Below are 14,201 nucleotides of genomic sequence, written 5' to 3' on the forward strand. Positions count from 1 at the left end.
ATCGATATGTACTGGCAATTTACATAGAAATCAGTATGTGTTTTTTGGTTCCAATTTTCAGCGACTGATGCAATTCGGTAAAATATTAGACATGTCCCAGGTGTAAACTCACATGGTTTACGGATAACGTCAAGTTAGTCGAAATGGACTTCTCATCAGGATCATCAGGTGGTTTTAAGAATAAAGACGTTGAAAGTCAACTCAGAGCTGTGCAGAATGAAATCAACATGAAGTTAGCAATGGAAAAGCTCCAGGTTATATGGAAACATCAGGGTTTTTGGAAAATAATTGTTCCCTATGTCTATGAAGTATGATATATAATCAATAAATCTACTATGACCTTCAAAAACTCTGAATTATCAAGAAGGCAATAATCTAACCTATAATTCTTATAATTTCTACCAAGTTTAGAATTATATTATTAGACTGGTTTACCATTTACAGTCGATTGGTGTATAGCGGATTTAAGTGAGTAACGGAAAGGTTAAACGTTTTTTGCAAAATAATTTTATTTATGTTAAGATTTATAGTTTTCTATGAATTGAATACAAAAAGCCTATCATTGTTAAGTCGATTCATGTTATTGTTCATGTGTGTTTACAACTGTTTCTTTTTTGGAAAGCAAAACAAGGTCACGTTATGTACGCACCGTTTTTGTGACGACAGGAAAAGTGCAGACGAATGGTTTCTTGAATTTTGCAGATTTTGTTTCGTAAACATAATGTTCACTGATGTTATATTTTAGTATTATGTGTCCTTTACAAAAGTAAGAATACTCAGAAACCAAATTGATGCGTACCATATAAAATAAGCATGAAAGCTACAACTCGGGATTTAGTGAATAACGGACATGCGGTGATCCATGTTCAGGAATGTGGGGATTGTCTCACCATAAATATAAACTCAATTGAAGTTGTCCAATACACATGTGGTTAGCGTGTGGCTATGATATATATTAGTGAAAACATCAGTTTTAATGAAAAATGATCAAATTATAATGAAAAATCGATTTCTCTGAAAACATATTTCTCACTATCAAATCTATATATACATGTATATAAGACGGTATTCAACTCAAAATGACCCGAATATAGGGTTCATTGCTTTGAACAGCCATTACTTCATCAATTGTGCAGCGATTTCAATGAACTTGGTCTTATTAAACGCAGAAATGAATTTCCTTTCTGGATATGTACATATATTGCAATTATTTTTTACAAATGCTGTGTCAAATTTCAAGACATAACACGATGCACATGTAATCCGATAAAGACCTATGCGATCTGTTAATGGCTGAATCAGTGTACCATGAAATTCGCGCTGTAAACAAATAATATTTTTTCGGAAATTTAAAACCGCTGGCATATGTTTCAATAGGAAAGACATGTGTCTATCTAGGTTTAATGGTTTAATTAATGAATGCATGGTCCTTAGCTATCCGTTATACACCAATCTACTGTATGTCTTTTGGAATTTGCTTTTGGTTAAGCTTCACACGCATCTGGCATTTTTTAATGGGTTTAATTCTTGTCCCAACAAGCAAATTCGTTCAATTGATATCCCTTGCCAATATATGCTTCTGGACACAAAAGTGTTATCTTTGACACTCAAAAAAGTATTTTTTCAAGATACAAAGGGCCATAACTCTGTTATGAACAGATGGTGTACAATGCCATTTAGCGTGCTTCATCCTCTTATCCATTTATCCTCTATTCCTATAACTTCGTGCAGCCTTATAAGATCATGTACTTTTTTATGACGTAAACTTCTAAGCAACATTCAAACGCACGTGCCCGAAAACTTTCACTTTTGTAACCCGAGAATTTCTACAGCCAATAAGACAAAAATCATGAGGAACAAACAATAAATATGGTATAAATTGCCCGTTTTTCGGACCTCGTTCCCATAAAAGTAGCCTAAACAACGTTTAAAATCTGCACATTTCCTTGACCAGACAGACGTGGCTATGTTTGTCAATGTTTTGATCGTAAGGGTAGTTTCCCTTGGAGCCCTGTCTCGTATATGTATCTGTTATGAGTAATTTGCATTACAATATATACGATTAAAGTATGCGGAAAAGTTTACCTCCAAATGATGACACGAGACTATACGTTAAGATCGTGATCTGGGTCTAATTCTATAAATGTTCTCACTGCGTCCATTTGGGATTTTGTCACAAAACAACTATCATTAGAAGAGGTGACAGCTTTTTATCCCCATTGTGAATATAATGTTATTTAGCTATTTTCCGTTAGTAAATAACACTTTATCTAGACATCTGAATATAGTTGTCGCAGTTCATATTTCGTTTTTATGAAGACCAGTTTTGTTTAAACCATTCTGTTCAATACAATTTATTCATGAAATTCATATAAAACAACACATATTTAATACAAATAAAGTTTATAAACACATTTTCACAAAAACATTTATTGGTTATTATAAACACATCCCAGGGCCTTGCTATGAGTATGACGTCATTAAAAACGGTGCACGATCTTATAGGGTAATTTGGTGTGACGCAGACTACGATGTACATGAATGTTTAAAGGTACTTAACTCCAGTATTATTATCTGAAAACCAACATATTTCACTCGTTATTTGTTAAACAAAAGATAAATCATAAAGTACATATCAAGTTTAGTTATTGTCTAATGATTTTTCATGAAAGATATGCCTTTGAAGTTTAAGGTGCACAAACTTATATGTTTTGGAGGCTATCATTATACTCCTATCTAGTTTCAATGAAATCAGCCAAAGCACTTCCAAGATATGGCTCCGGACATACATTAAAAGCATTTTTTCAAGATACAAAGGGCCATAACTCTGTTATTAACAGATGGTGTACTATGCCATTTGGCGTGCCTCATCCTTTTATCCATATATATACTCATACCAAGTTTCAATGAAATCCACCAAAGCACTTCCAAGATATGGCTCCGGATGGACGGAAAGACGGACGGACGGACAACGCCAAAACAATACCCCTCTTTGGCGGGGGATAATAGTCTATCTCTTAGATATTGACTCTACAAAAGCATGATTTTTCATGGAAACTCTGCTACCTGGATTCCAGTTGGCACTTAAGTTGGTTAAATGAGCAACATTGTCATAAATACACACAAACAGTGGCATAAATACACACAAACAGTGGCATAAATACACACAAACAGTGGCATAAATACACACAAACAGCTCATATATTTATCCATAAATACACACAAACAGCTCATATATTTATCCATAAATACACACAAACAGCTCATATATTTATCCATAAATACACACAAACAGCTCAAATATTTATCCATAAATACACACAAACAGCTCATATATTTCTCAATAAATCTTAAATTAAAACAACTTACATGTACTTGATGTGGTGTGCTAGTATAATAATGATATTAATCCAAGTTACGGTTCACGATAATGTGTTCGTATTTGCAATGGAAAACACAGAGTATTCCGAATTTGAAAATGTGCTTATCTATACATCAGCTATCTCCGGAATCCTTGGCAAAATAGATCTTGTGTCTAACTCTTTCAGTGCGGGAACCGAATTTTGAAGGCCTTTGCAAACAGTTTGGATCCAGATGAGACGCCACAGAGTTCTGTGGCGTCTCATCTGGATCCAAACTGTTTGCTATTCTGATAGTATTCTTTGAAAAAAAATCTAAGAAAATGCTAATTTGAGAAATTCAGCAGACGACATTTTAGCAGACGACAAATTTCCCAGCATGCAAAGGGCTAATCAAGCTACACAGGCTATCTTCGGATCCTCTGTAAGCTGATTGAATCATCAATTCAAAACATTGGTTTTCATTTTGGTTATGTTTTTTTATCAACTTTTTATTTTGAGCATTTATCCACAAAAAACACGCACATTGATGTCGATGTGAATAGTTATTGTGTTTGTTACAATATATTAGGTTGATTGAATTCGGTTTAATATACAAACTTGAGACTTAATTTTTTGACATGGAATTTGGTTTTATTATGAAGAATTCTGAGCTGTACGTATATACTCATAAAAGCTAAGAGCATTCAAGAAGAACTTAATGCCTACTCATGAAATTTTCAGTTTTCTGCGTAATTGATATCTTGTTGATTCTCTGTAGAATTGTTTGACATTATTAGCTGGGCGTTTTCGGAGAAAATCCGAGGTTTTGTCATAGCCAGCTCATCGTGTCGTCCGCCGGCGTCGTGCTAAAACTTGCACATTTTGCTCTAAAATCAAAGTGCTTCCACCTACAACTTTGAAACTTCATAAATGCACCTTGACGAGTTCCACACGCCACACCCATTTTTGGGTCACTAGGTCAAAGGTCCAGGTCACTGTGACCTCTAAAAATAAATAATCTGACAAGCTTTCATTTATTAAAAACTGCACCCGCAGCCTAGTGTTGGCACCCGTTATGAGGTGCTCTTGTTTTTACGTATGTTACGATATTATTTGAAGAGTTTTATGTCCTTGAACTGAGGCACAGTTAGAATAATAATGTACTTGAATGTGTGGCAATGTAATAATATCTCTCAGTTTTCTGCCTATCAAAATGAAACTTCATAATTGTTTTTTATGTACATGTACAGAGCTCCAGAGAATTTTTTCAGCCAAGGGGTATTTCACTCATGAAATTTTTAATTGATGAGTAAAAATCAAAATCCGATAATTTTAAGGAGTATTTATGTTCAAAGGATCAGAATTAATAATAAATTGTACATTTAGTGTTAACTCGCTATAACAAGCAGTATTGTACACAATAAAGCAATCACTTTTGTTTTATTTAACAGTTTTTCTGTTTGCTTTTTTGCCTTGGCTTATAAGCAGCCATTAATCTCTTTTTTCTGTCTTGATTTGTCAAGCTACTGTTTAGCACACACTGTACAGCCATGATCAAACTCTTCTAAGCTTGGCCCACAAAACTTGTATGTTATATGTGTATTTCGGCTGCCATTTAAAAAAAATGCTTCACAAAAGATGAACTGTTAGCAAAAATTATATGCTTGAAGTTGGGCGATTTGGGTTTTATCAAATGTGATGTCAAATGTTACCATAGGCGTATTTTGAATCCAAACAATGCAGCGGGGATGCCCGTTGTTGCAACATCGGCCTTTATCGTGGGCCAAAATGAAATGATACCATTCTGACTGAGGAGTAAATTAGGGCGGGAACCACATTCTTTACATAAATGGTGATGTCACTATGTTTTTTACCGGTGTGGACAAAATGAACCAGTCATGTTTACATGAATTTATATGCACTTATAAACGGCTAATACGCATTGAAATTGCACACGATGCGTAATCCGAATTAATCCAGGAGTGTTTTTACTTAACAAAATTTTAAGTCATGCGTATTTTCTTTTTTTTCATGCGTATTTTACGCAAATACGCATCTTATCTGGCCCTATGTACATGTAGAAGTGTAAGCTACTATTTTGTATATATATGTCACAATATTCTTTGCATGATTGTGTGCCCTTGAACTTGGGAAAATTGTGGATACTAACATCATGTTTATGTTCAATATTTGGTCGTAAAATTGTCTCTCAGTTATCCGTGTATCATCATGAATCTGTAATTTATGCTATACTGAAGTAAAAGATGTTATTTACATAACTTCGTTATATTCTTTTCAGAGTTATGTTCCCTTGAACTTGAGCAAATGGATACATATATACTTGTACACTTTGTGAATATGCAAGATTTTTTTTGTATGTCACACTATTAGTTTTAGAGTTATTTGGACTTATTGATTGAATGAATCAATTTGAAGCCTTTTTTAATTGTATGTGATCATATTAAAACAAACTAACTACTAATACTCCAGTTTACACCTGCTTGATTTTAACCATTGCAGGGTTATTTGTCTTCCTCAATTATTGTTCTGAGTTTTTTACGTTCTCTTTTTCTTGTAGCTGGCAACAGACAAATGCTTCAGAAAATGTGTGAACAAGCCAGGGTCATCCTTAGACAGCTACCAACAGGTATTGTATCAGTTCCATTTATAATCAAAACTGTTCAGAAATCATCATTATGTAACACACAAAAAAGGACCATTGCTGTGGTGAAAGTTATCCTTCTTTTGTTCATCTATGTTGTTCAGTGAGCTATAATAAAGAACTCAACCTTATGTTGGCAACAGCAAAATGCTCAGACGTCAGGTTAAAGGGGCCGTCCAACAGATAAAGCGTCGTATCGACGCGATTTGATAGTTTGGGAAACTACGAGAATTACTTATATATAGCTAAAGAATACATCTGCACTAAATATGAGCGTGGATGGTCAAGTGGTCTTGGCGGGAGGCTTTTTACTCCAGGAATCCAGGGGTCAGTGGTTTGAGCCCTGTTGAGGGTTACCTTTTTTCCTTTTTTTAGCTCACCTGTCACGAAGTGACATGGTGAGCTTATGTGACCGTGTGATGTCCGGCGTCTGTTGTGTGTGTTTGTGCGTGCGTCCGTCAACAATTTGTTTGTGTAGACAATAGAGGTCACAGTTTTCATCCAATCTTTATGAAATTTGGTCAGAATGTTTATCTTGATGAAATCTGGGTTGGGATTGTATTTGTGTCATCTAGGGTCAAAAACTAGGTCACTTGGTCAAAAACTAGGTCACTAGGTCAAATAATAGAAAAACCTTGTGTAGACAATAGAGGTCACAGTTTTCATCCAATCTTTATGAAATTTGGTCAGAATGTATATTGATGAAATCTGTGTTGGGATTGAATTTGGGTCATCTGGGGTCAAAAACTAGGTCACTAGGTCAAATAATAGAAAAACCTTGTGTAGACAATAGAGGTCACAGTTTTCATCCAATCTTTATGAAATTTGGTCAGAATGTTTGTCTTGATGATATCTGGGTTGGGATTGTATTTGGGTCATCTTGGGTCAAAAACTAGGTCACTAGGTCAAATAATAAAAAACCTTGTGTAGACAATAGAGGTCACAGTTTTCACCCAATCTTTATGAAATATGATCAGAATGTTTATCTTGATGAAATCTGGGTTGGGATTGTATATGGGTCATCTGGGGTTAAAAACTAGGTCACTAGGTCAAATAAAATACAAACTTGTGTAGACAATAGAGATCACAGTTTTCATCCAATCTTTATAAAAAATTGGTCAGAATGTTTATCTTGATAAAATCTGGATTGGGATTGTATATGGGTCATCTGGGGTCAGAAACTAGGTCACTGGGTCAAATCATAGAAAACCCTTGTGTAGAAACTAGAGGTCACAGTTTTCATCAGATCTTAATTAAATATTGTCAGAATGTTTGTCTTGTTAAAATCTGTTTTGGGATTGAATTTGGGTCATCTAGGGTCAAAAACTAGGTCACTAGGTTAAATTAAAAAAACAAAACTTTTGTAGACAGTAGAGGTCACAGTTTTCATCCAAACTTAATTAAATTTGACCAGAATATTAATCTTGATGAAATCTGGGTTGGGATTGTATTTGGGTCATCTGTGGTCAAAAACTAGGTCACTAGGTAAAATCATAGAAAAACCTTGTGTAGACAATAGAGGTCATAGTTTTCATCTGATCTTAATGAAGTATGGTCAGAATGTTAATCTTGATAATATCTGTTTTGGATCGTATATGGGTAATTTGGGGTCAAAAATTAGATCACCGGGCCAATTCTAGTAAAACCTTGTGTAGATGCAAGAGGTCACAGTTTTCAAGAAATCTTAATGACATTTTGTCAGAATGTATTAATTAATGAAATCTTTCTTGGGATTGTATACACTACGCGACCTGTGATTGTTGCCTTATTCGCGTAGTCAAGGCGGACAGTTTGCTTTTTGAGTGGAAAATCACCACGATTTCAAGTGATTCGTCACTCCGCCGTCGCGCGAGAGCAAGATAATCTTCGCCCTGATTCCCCTCAATTTTGCGGTGATTCGCCACGATTGGCCGTGATCACAGTGGATATCGGTGACATCGATGATTCGCCAATTCATGCATATACATGTATGTGTCTGATAGAATTTAAGTTGATGTAGCAAGGTTAGTCAGGTGAGCCATTCAGGGCCATCATGGCCCTCATGTTTAAATTGTATTCTTGTTTTTTTACTGGAGATTTTTAGTTCAAATGTTTAAATATATAAATATAAAGCATTTAAAGCATTTAATGACAAGCTTCAATACATGCCAAAATCTGTTGGACGGCCCCTTTAAGGTTCAAATTCATTAACCAGGTTTTCCGAAGGAAAAAACTGGTTATTAGATTGGCGAATGCGGGCGGGCTGGCTGGCTGGCTGGCGGGCTGGCTGGCGGGCGGGCGGAACAAGCTTGTCCGGGCCATAACTATGTCGTTCATTGTCAGATTTTAAAATCATTTGGCACATTTGTTCACCATCATTGGACGGTGTGTCGCGCGAAATAATTACGTCGGACGGTGTGTCGCGCGAAATAATTACGTCGATATCTCCAAGGTAAAGGTCACACTTTGAGTTCAAAGGTCAAAAATGGCCATAAATGAGCTTGTCCTGGCCATAACTATGTCATTCATTGTGAGATTTTTAAATCATTTGGCACATTTGTTCACCATCATGGGACGGTGTGTCGCACGAAAGAATCACGTCAATATCTCCAATGTCAAGGTCGCTACGACTAAAAATATTTTTTTTGTTAAAAACAAACTTACAAAGGGGGTTAATTTTGTTTGTTCATTTCAAAAGTTCAGTTTGAGTTTTCTCCCTTTATCAGATTTTTTTTTCACAATGAAAACCTGGTTTTGTGACAATTTTGTCCCTTGTTTTATACATCATACATTCACTTCAAACTTCATGCATTGCATGTCTTCAGGGTCTTGTTATTCATTCATAAATACACGAAGCTGTTTTATAAGTCAAAATCTTCATGTTTTTAAAGCTGTTGACTTTCTTAACAAAGACATTTACCTGCAAATTATTTTTTTGTATGACCCTTAAGCACTTAGAGGTTCCGATTATTGCTATTCCCACAGTACTTTCCTAGGTTTTTGTATTAGAGATACAAATAATGGTATTCTTATATATATGGGCCGTGCTCTGTGAAAACGGTGTTTAATATATGTGGGTAAAGTGTCATACCAGATTAGCCTGTTCAGTCCGCACAGGCTAATCAGGGACGACACTACGCTTTAATGATATTTTTGTTTCGAAAAAGTCTATTCTTAGCAGAAATCTAGTTTAGGCGGAAAGTGTCTTCCATGATTTGTCTGTGTGGACTGCACAGGCTAATCAAGGACGACACTTTACGCACATGCATTCAACCCCCTTTTCCCAGAGCATGGCTCATATATATTTATATACTGCACCTATATAGAAATACAAGTAACATATTATAATAATTTGACTTTGTAGCTCATTTTGCAACCATTCCAGTCAAAGACTTACCTTAAGCTATATCTGTATTGAGTGTGTATAGAGTGCCTAAGCAAACAATAACATAGATAAGGCGGAGAATTGTGTTTATTGTGTATTGTTTGAAGATATTGGCTAAAGATCAATGACATTTATTTTGTGGTACATATTTTATCATAACACTGTATGTGGTGAGAATTCAAGAATGATCTTTATTTTATTTAAAGCGTTGATATTGTTTGAAAAATGTGTCTTTAAGTATCAAGTCATTATGAATTATTACTTTTTAGAAATGCCTGGCCAACTGTACTGATCGCTACTTTGATGCAGAGGAGCTGGTGTCGCGATCATTGCTGACCCGCATGCAGAGTGAGGCTGGAGTCTAACAAAGAATGGCATAGAGACTTGAACAGGGACTGTATACAACTAGGGTTGTGGGGGGGGGGAGGGCAACAGAGACTGGTGTAGAGAATAATAGACTGATGAACACTGGGAAGGCAAAGAAAACATTCAAAATGCAGCTTTGCTTGCAGAGTGAATAGCATTATGCAGATCTGACATGAGGTTGACAATCAAGTTTAACAAGAATACTGTAGAGAGATACCGGTAGATTTATTATTTTTCAGTCAAGCCATTTGTTAGTTTTAGATACAAGCGCAATGTTTGCACTTGATGCTGTATTAAGATTAGAATAAGCTGTCCCTTATTTGTAAAACAAGTATAGTAAGCCAACAAAAGTGTTTATTTGTTTATGTTCCTAAGTTTATTCAAAGTCATGAAAAATATTTCACAAAGTCTTGCAACTCAGTCATCATTTGGAAGAGCCTAAATTTGACTGTTTTGTGTTTTGAATGAATAGTCTAGTGATGTCTCTAAATGTGTTACTAGTATTTGCTTTATTATTGAATGGCATTTCTATTATAAACTTATTGTGTGTTATTACAGTTACTCTAACTTGTCGACTGTTAGCATTGCATGTTCGAGAAATATCTAAACAATTGTGTAAACAAATTAGCTTACACTACTGCTGCAACCACCAACGCCACCACCACCACAACCAATATTACCACCACCAGCAGCATTGTTGTCATTACCATAATTACGATGACCATCATCATCAACATTATGAACAAAAATGTATGTGGATAGAGAACAAGACGAATTTTCATAAATGTCAAGGACAAGAATCTTGTAAAGCCTTTAACAAGTTTTTAAGTGAATTAAACAACATGTTTATTTATGTATTTTTATGCCCCCCCCCCCCCCCTTCGAAGAAGAGGGGGTATATTGCTTTGCACATGTCGGTCGGTCGGTCGGTCGGTCCGTCCACCAGGTGGTTTCCGGATGATAACTCAAGAACGCTTGGGCCTAGGATCATGAAACTTAATAGGAACATTGATCATGATTCGCAGGTGACCCCTATTGATTTTGAGGTCACTAGGTCAAGGTCACGGCGACTTGAAATGGTAAAATGGTTTTCGGATGATAACTCAAGAACGCATATGCGGCCAACAGGGAGAACTCTGAACAATATAACTGAAGCAACTGGTCTGTAATCCTAAATCTATAATTATCAGTCCAATGAAACATCATCATTTGAGTAAAATAAAGTGGATCAGTAAAAATATTATCAGAATATGAGATTTTTTTGTATATTTTGTATATTTAATATTGTGTTAATGTTAAATTTTGTTGATTAATATAACTATAAGCAGGACAGGGGAGGTAATACACTATTATATCTTTCTTATATACAGGGGAAACAAATGTAATAAGTTAAAATTTCATGTTTAATAAATAGAGGATATTTGTTCATATCAGTTTGAGATCATTTGTTATTTATTTCATTGTCCCTTGACATATTGCTTTTATATTTTGCATACTTGTTTACCAACATCACCCCAACCTATAAACAAGAGCAGACAACTCTATCAAGCATTTTGTCATAATTATTGCCCCTTTTATACTTAGAATATGCATATATTTGTTAAATCTATGTTAAAGTTTGCGTACTACCCCAAATATTTCCTATATCCTTTGACATATTGCTTTTATATGTTGCATACTTGTTTACTAACATGACCCCAACCTATAAACAAGAGCCGACCACTGTATCAAGCATTTTGAAATAATTATGGCCCCTTTTACACACTTAGATAATTGAACATTTTGCTTAAATTGCCATAACTTCTTTATTTATGATCACATTTTATTATTACTTTGACAAAACAACACTTACCTGAATACCACAATGGATTCCACCCAAACAATACCCCACGCCCCTACCAGAATCTCTTCCCCCCTAACCTCACCCCCCCAATTTTTTTTTTTAAACATCATCTAATAAATTACCACACCCCACATTATACGCCCCTCTAAACCCCCCACCCCCCCCCCTACCCCCCCCACCCACCCCCATTTTTTTTTAAACAGCTAATAAATTACCACACCCCACATTATACCCCCCTCTCACCCCAACGCCCCCTACCCCCCCCGACCCCACCCCCCAAAAAAAAAATATATTTTTTAAACATCTTATAAATTACCACACCCTACATTATACCCCCCTCTCACTCCCCCCTAACCTAATTTTTTTTTTTTCCTTTTTTTATTTTTGAAAGATCATCTAATAAATTATTAAATATGAACAATTTCCCCATGATGGCTTACGTTATACTGTCAAGCACTCGAATAGTCGAGCGCGCTGTCCTCTGCCAGCTCTTGTTAGGTCTCAAGGTCAAATGTCAAGGTCATAGTGACTCGAAATAGTAAAATGGTTTCCAGATGATAACTCAAGAATGCTTACGCCTAGGATCATGAAACTTTATAGGTACATTGATCATGACTGGCAGATGACCCCTATTGATTTTCAGGTCACTAGGTCAAAAGTCAAGGTCACAGTGACTCGAAATAGTACAATGGTTTCTGGATGATAACTTACATTAGGTCAAAGGTCAAGGTCACAGTGACAAAAAAAGTATTCACACAATGGCTGCCACTACAACTGACAGCCCATATGGGGGGCATGCATGTTTTACAAACAGCTCTTGTTTTTATATAGCCTTGTAGCACAAATTGTGAGTATGCTGTTTCTAAAAAAACAAGCTTTTATATAAAAAAATACTGTATTTTACTAAAACTAAACAACACTTTAGTGGAGGACAAATTTGCTACAGCTGAGAAATCAATAATGGCGTGATACTTATAAAAAAAAATGACCAACATGCGACTTATAGCAAGTTGGAGTGAAACAAACTAACAGAGGTGTGAACATTTTGACTGGGACGGAGGAAACACTTAAACCCATCAGAAAATATGACCCTCGCAAATTTGAGCCATACAAAAGAAATCTATTAGAGAAATAGCAACAAAAAATTTGTCCTTCAAGCAGAATTAAAGCCAACCAGATATTTTAACCAAGCGAGTTCAAGCCAACAAAATTCAACTGTTGCTCTTAAGATTTCAATATCTGTGAAATGATTATCCTCATCAATATGTCCCTGATTCTAGTGCCTACTATTAAGTTTCTTGTTGTGGGACCATTATGTTACCATCTCTGATCTTTTACGGGGGCGTGATTTTCCTGGATTATCCAAGCCAATGATGTTGGCTGTCCTTTTAGTCTAAGGAACACTCTTTAAGGTCTTTTGAAGTTCCACTATTCTGCCCATGTGTCAAATTGTCAATGTTGAAGGGATCTGCTGAAGGTTAACCATGATCCTAAAAATGTTTTCATTGGTGTTGACTATATAGCTGCTATACTTGTTCCATGTATTTAAGGAATATTTCAAGAAAGAGGATTCAATTCATTTATCATGCCCATACATTCTCAATGAATGTTTACTCATTTCCAAATTTTAATAATAAATCAGAGTGATGTTATTTGACTAGGAAGTATTTGATAGCAAAACCACTTCCTATTTGAATAATGCAACTATTTGGCAATGATTCTGTGGTTTTATATGAGCTTATTTGTAAACCACCACTTAAACTTCCCGCTAGCAACTAATCCATTAAAAGTTAGCTTTCAAGTTTTTTAATAATTATGTTTATTGTTCAATGACAAACTGAGTTAAAAATGTGAATACATTAAATTATTATGAACTATTCAACAAATCTTAACCACATATCTTTACATTATTTAACTTACTAAAATAACATAGTTATAAACACTTTGTGTATACATACTTAACGACCATCAAATGGTTATTTTATTGTTTTTATGTCCCCCACTGTAGTAGTGGGGGACATATTGTTTTTTGCCCTGTCTGTTGGTTGGTCTGTTGGTTGGTTGGTTTGCGCCAACTCATGGAGCTGCACATTTTGAGTGGTGAAAGGTCAAGGTCATCCTTCAAGGTCAGAGGTCAAATATATGTGGCCCAAATCGCTTATTTTATGAATACTTTTGAAATATTGAAGATAGCAACTTGATATTTGGCATGCATGTGTATCTCATGGAGCTGCACAATTTGAGTGGTGAAAGGTCAAGGTCAAGGTCATCCTTAAAGGTCAGAGGTCAAATATATGTGGCCCAAATCGCTTATTTTATGAATACTTTTGCAATATTGAAGATAGCAACTTGATATTTGGCATGCATGTGTATCTCATGGAGCTGCCCATTTTATGTGGTGAAAGGTCAAGGTCATCATTCAAGGTCAAATATATGGGTCAAAATTGCTCATGTAATGTCACTTCTGCAATATTGAAGCTAGCAATTTTATATTTGAAATGCATGTGTATCTCATGGAGCTGCACATTTTGAGTGGTCAAGGGTCAAGGTCAAGGTCATCCTTCAAGGTCAAACGTCATATATGGGGACATTGTGTTTCACAAACGCATCTTGTTCCTATTGTTT

General features: G+C 35.5%; 2 protein-coding genes across 2 annotated transcripts in view; one reads left to right on the plus strand and one right to left on the minus strand.

The window, feature by feature from the left end:
• LOC127849774 (putative uncharacterized protein DDB_G0282499) overlaps nt 1–14,201 on the minus strand; it is a 465,276-nt gene that overhangs the window by 387,352 nt on the left and 63,723 nt on the right. The gene's annotated exons all lie outside the window — the stretch shown is intronic.
• On the plus strand, nt 79–11,172 carry LOC127851939 (mitochondrial import inner membrane translocase subunit Tim13-like). The gene is made up of 3 exons (XM_052385932.1): nt 79–254; nt 5,920–5,988; nt 9,637–11,172. Exons 1-3 carry the CDS (start codon nt 144–146, stop codon nt 9,730–9,732), a joined length of 276 nt encoding a protein of 91 aa, XP_052241892.1. The 5' UTR covers nt 79–143; the 3' UTR covers nt 9,733–11,172.

Source organism: Dreissena polymorpha, chromosome 11 (genome assembly GCF_020536995.1).
Source record: "Dreissena polymorpha isolate Duluth1 chromosome 11, UMN_Dpol_1.0, whole genome shotgun sequence".
In the NCBI taxonomy this organism is placed as follows: Eukaryota; Metazoa; Mollusca; class Bivalvia; order Myida; family Dreissenidae; genus Dreissena; species Dreissena polymorpha.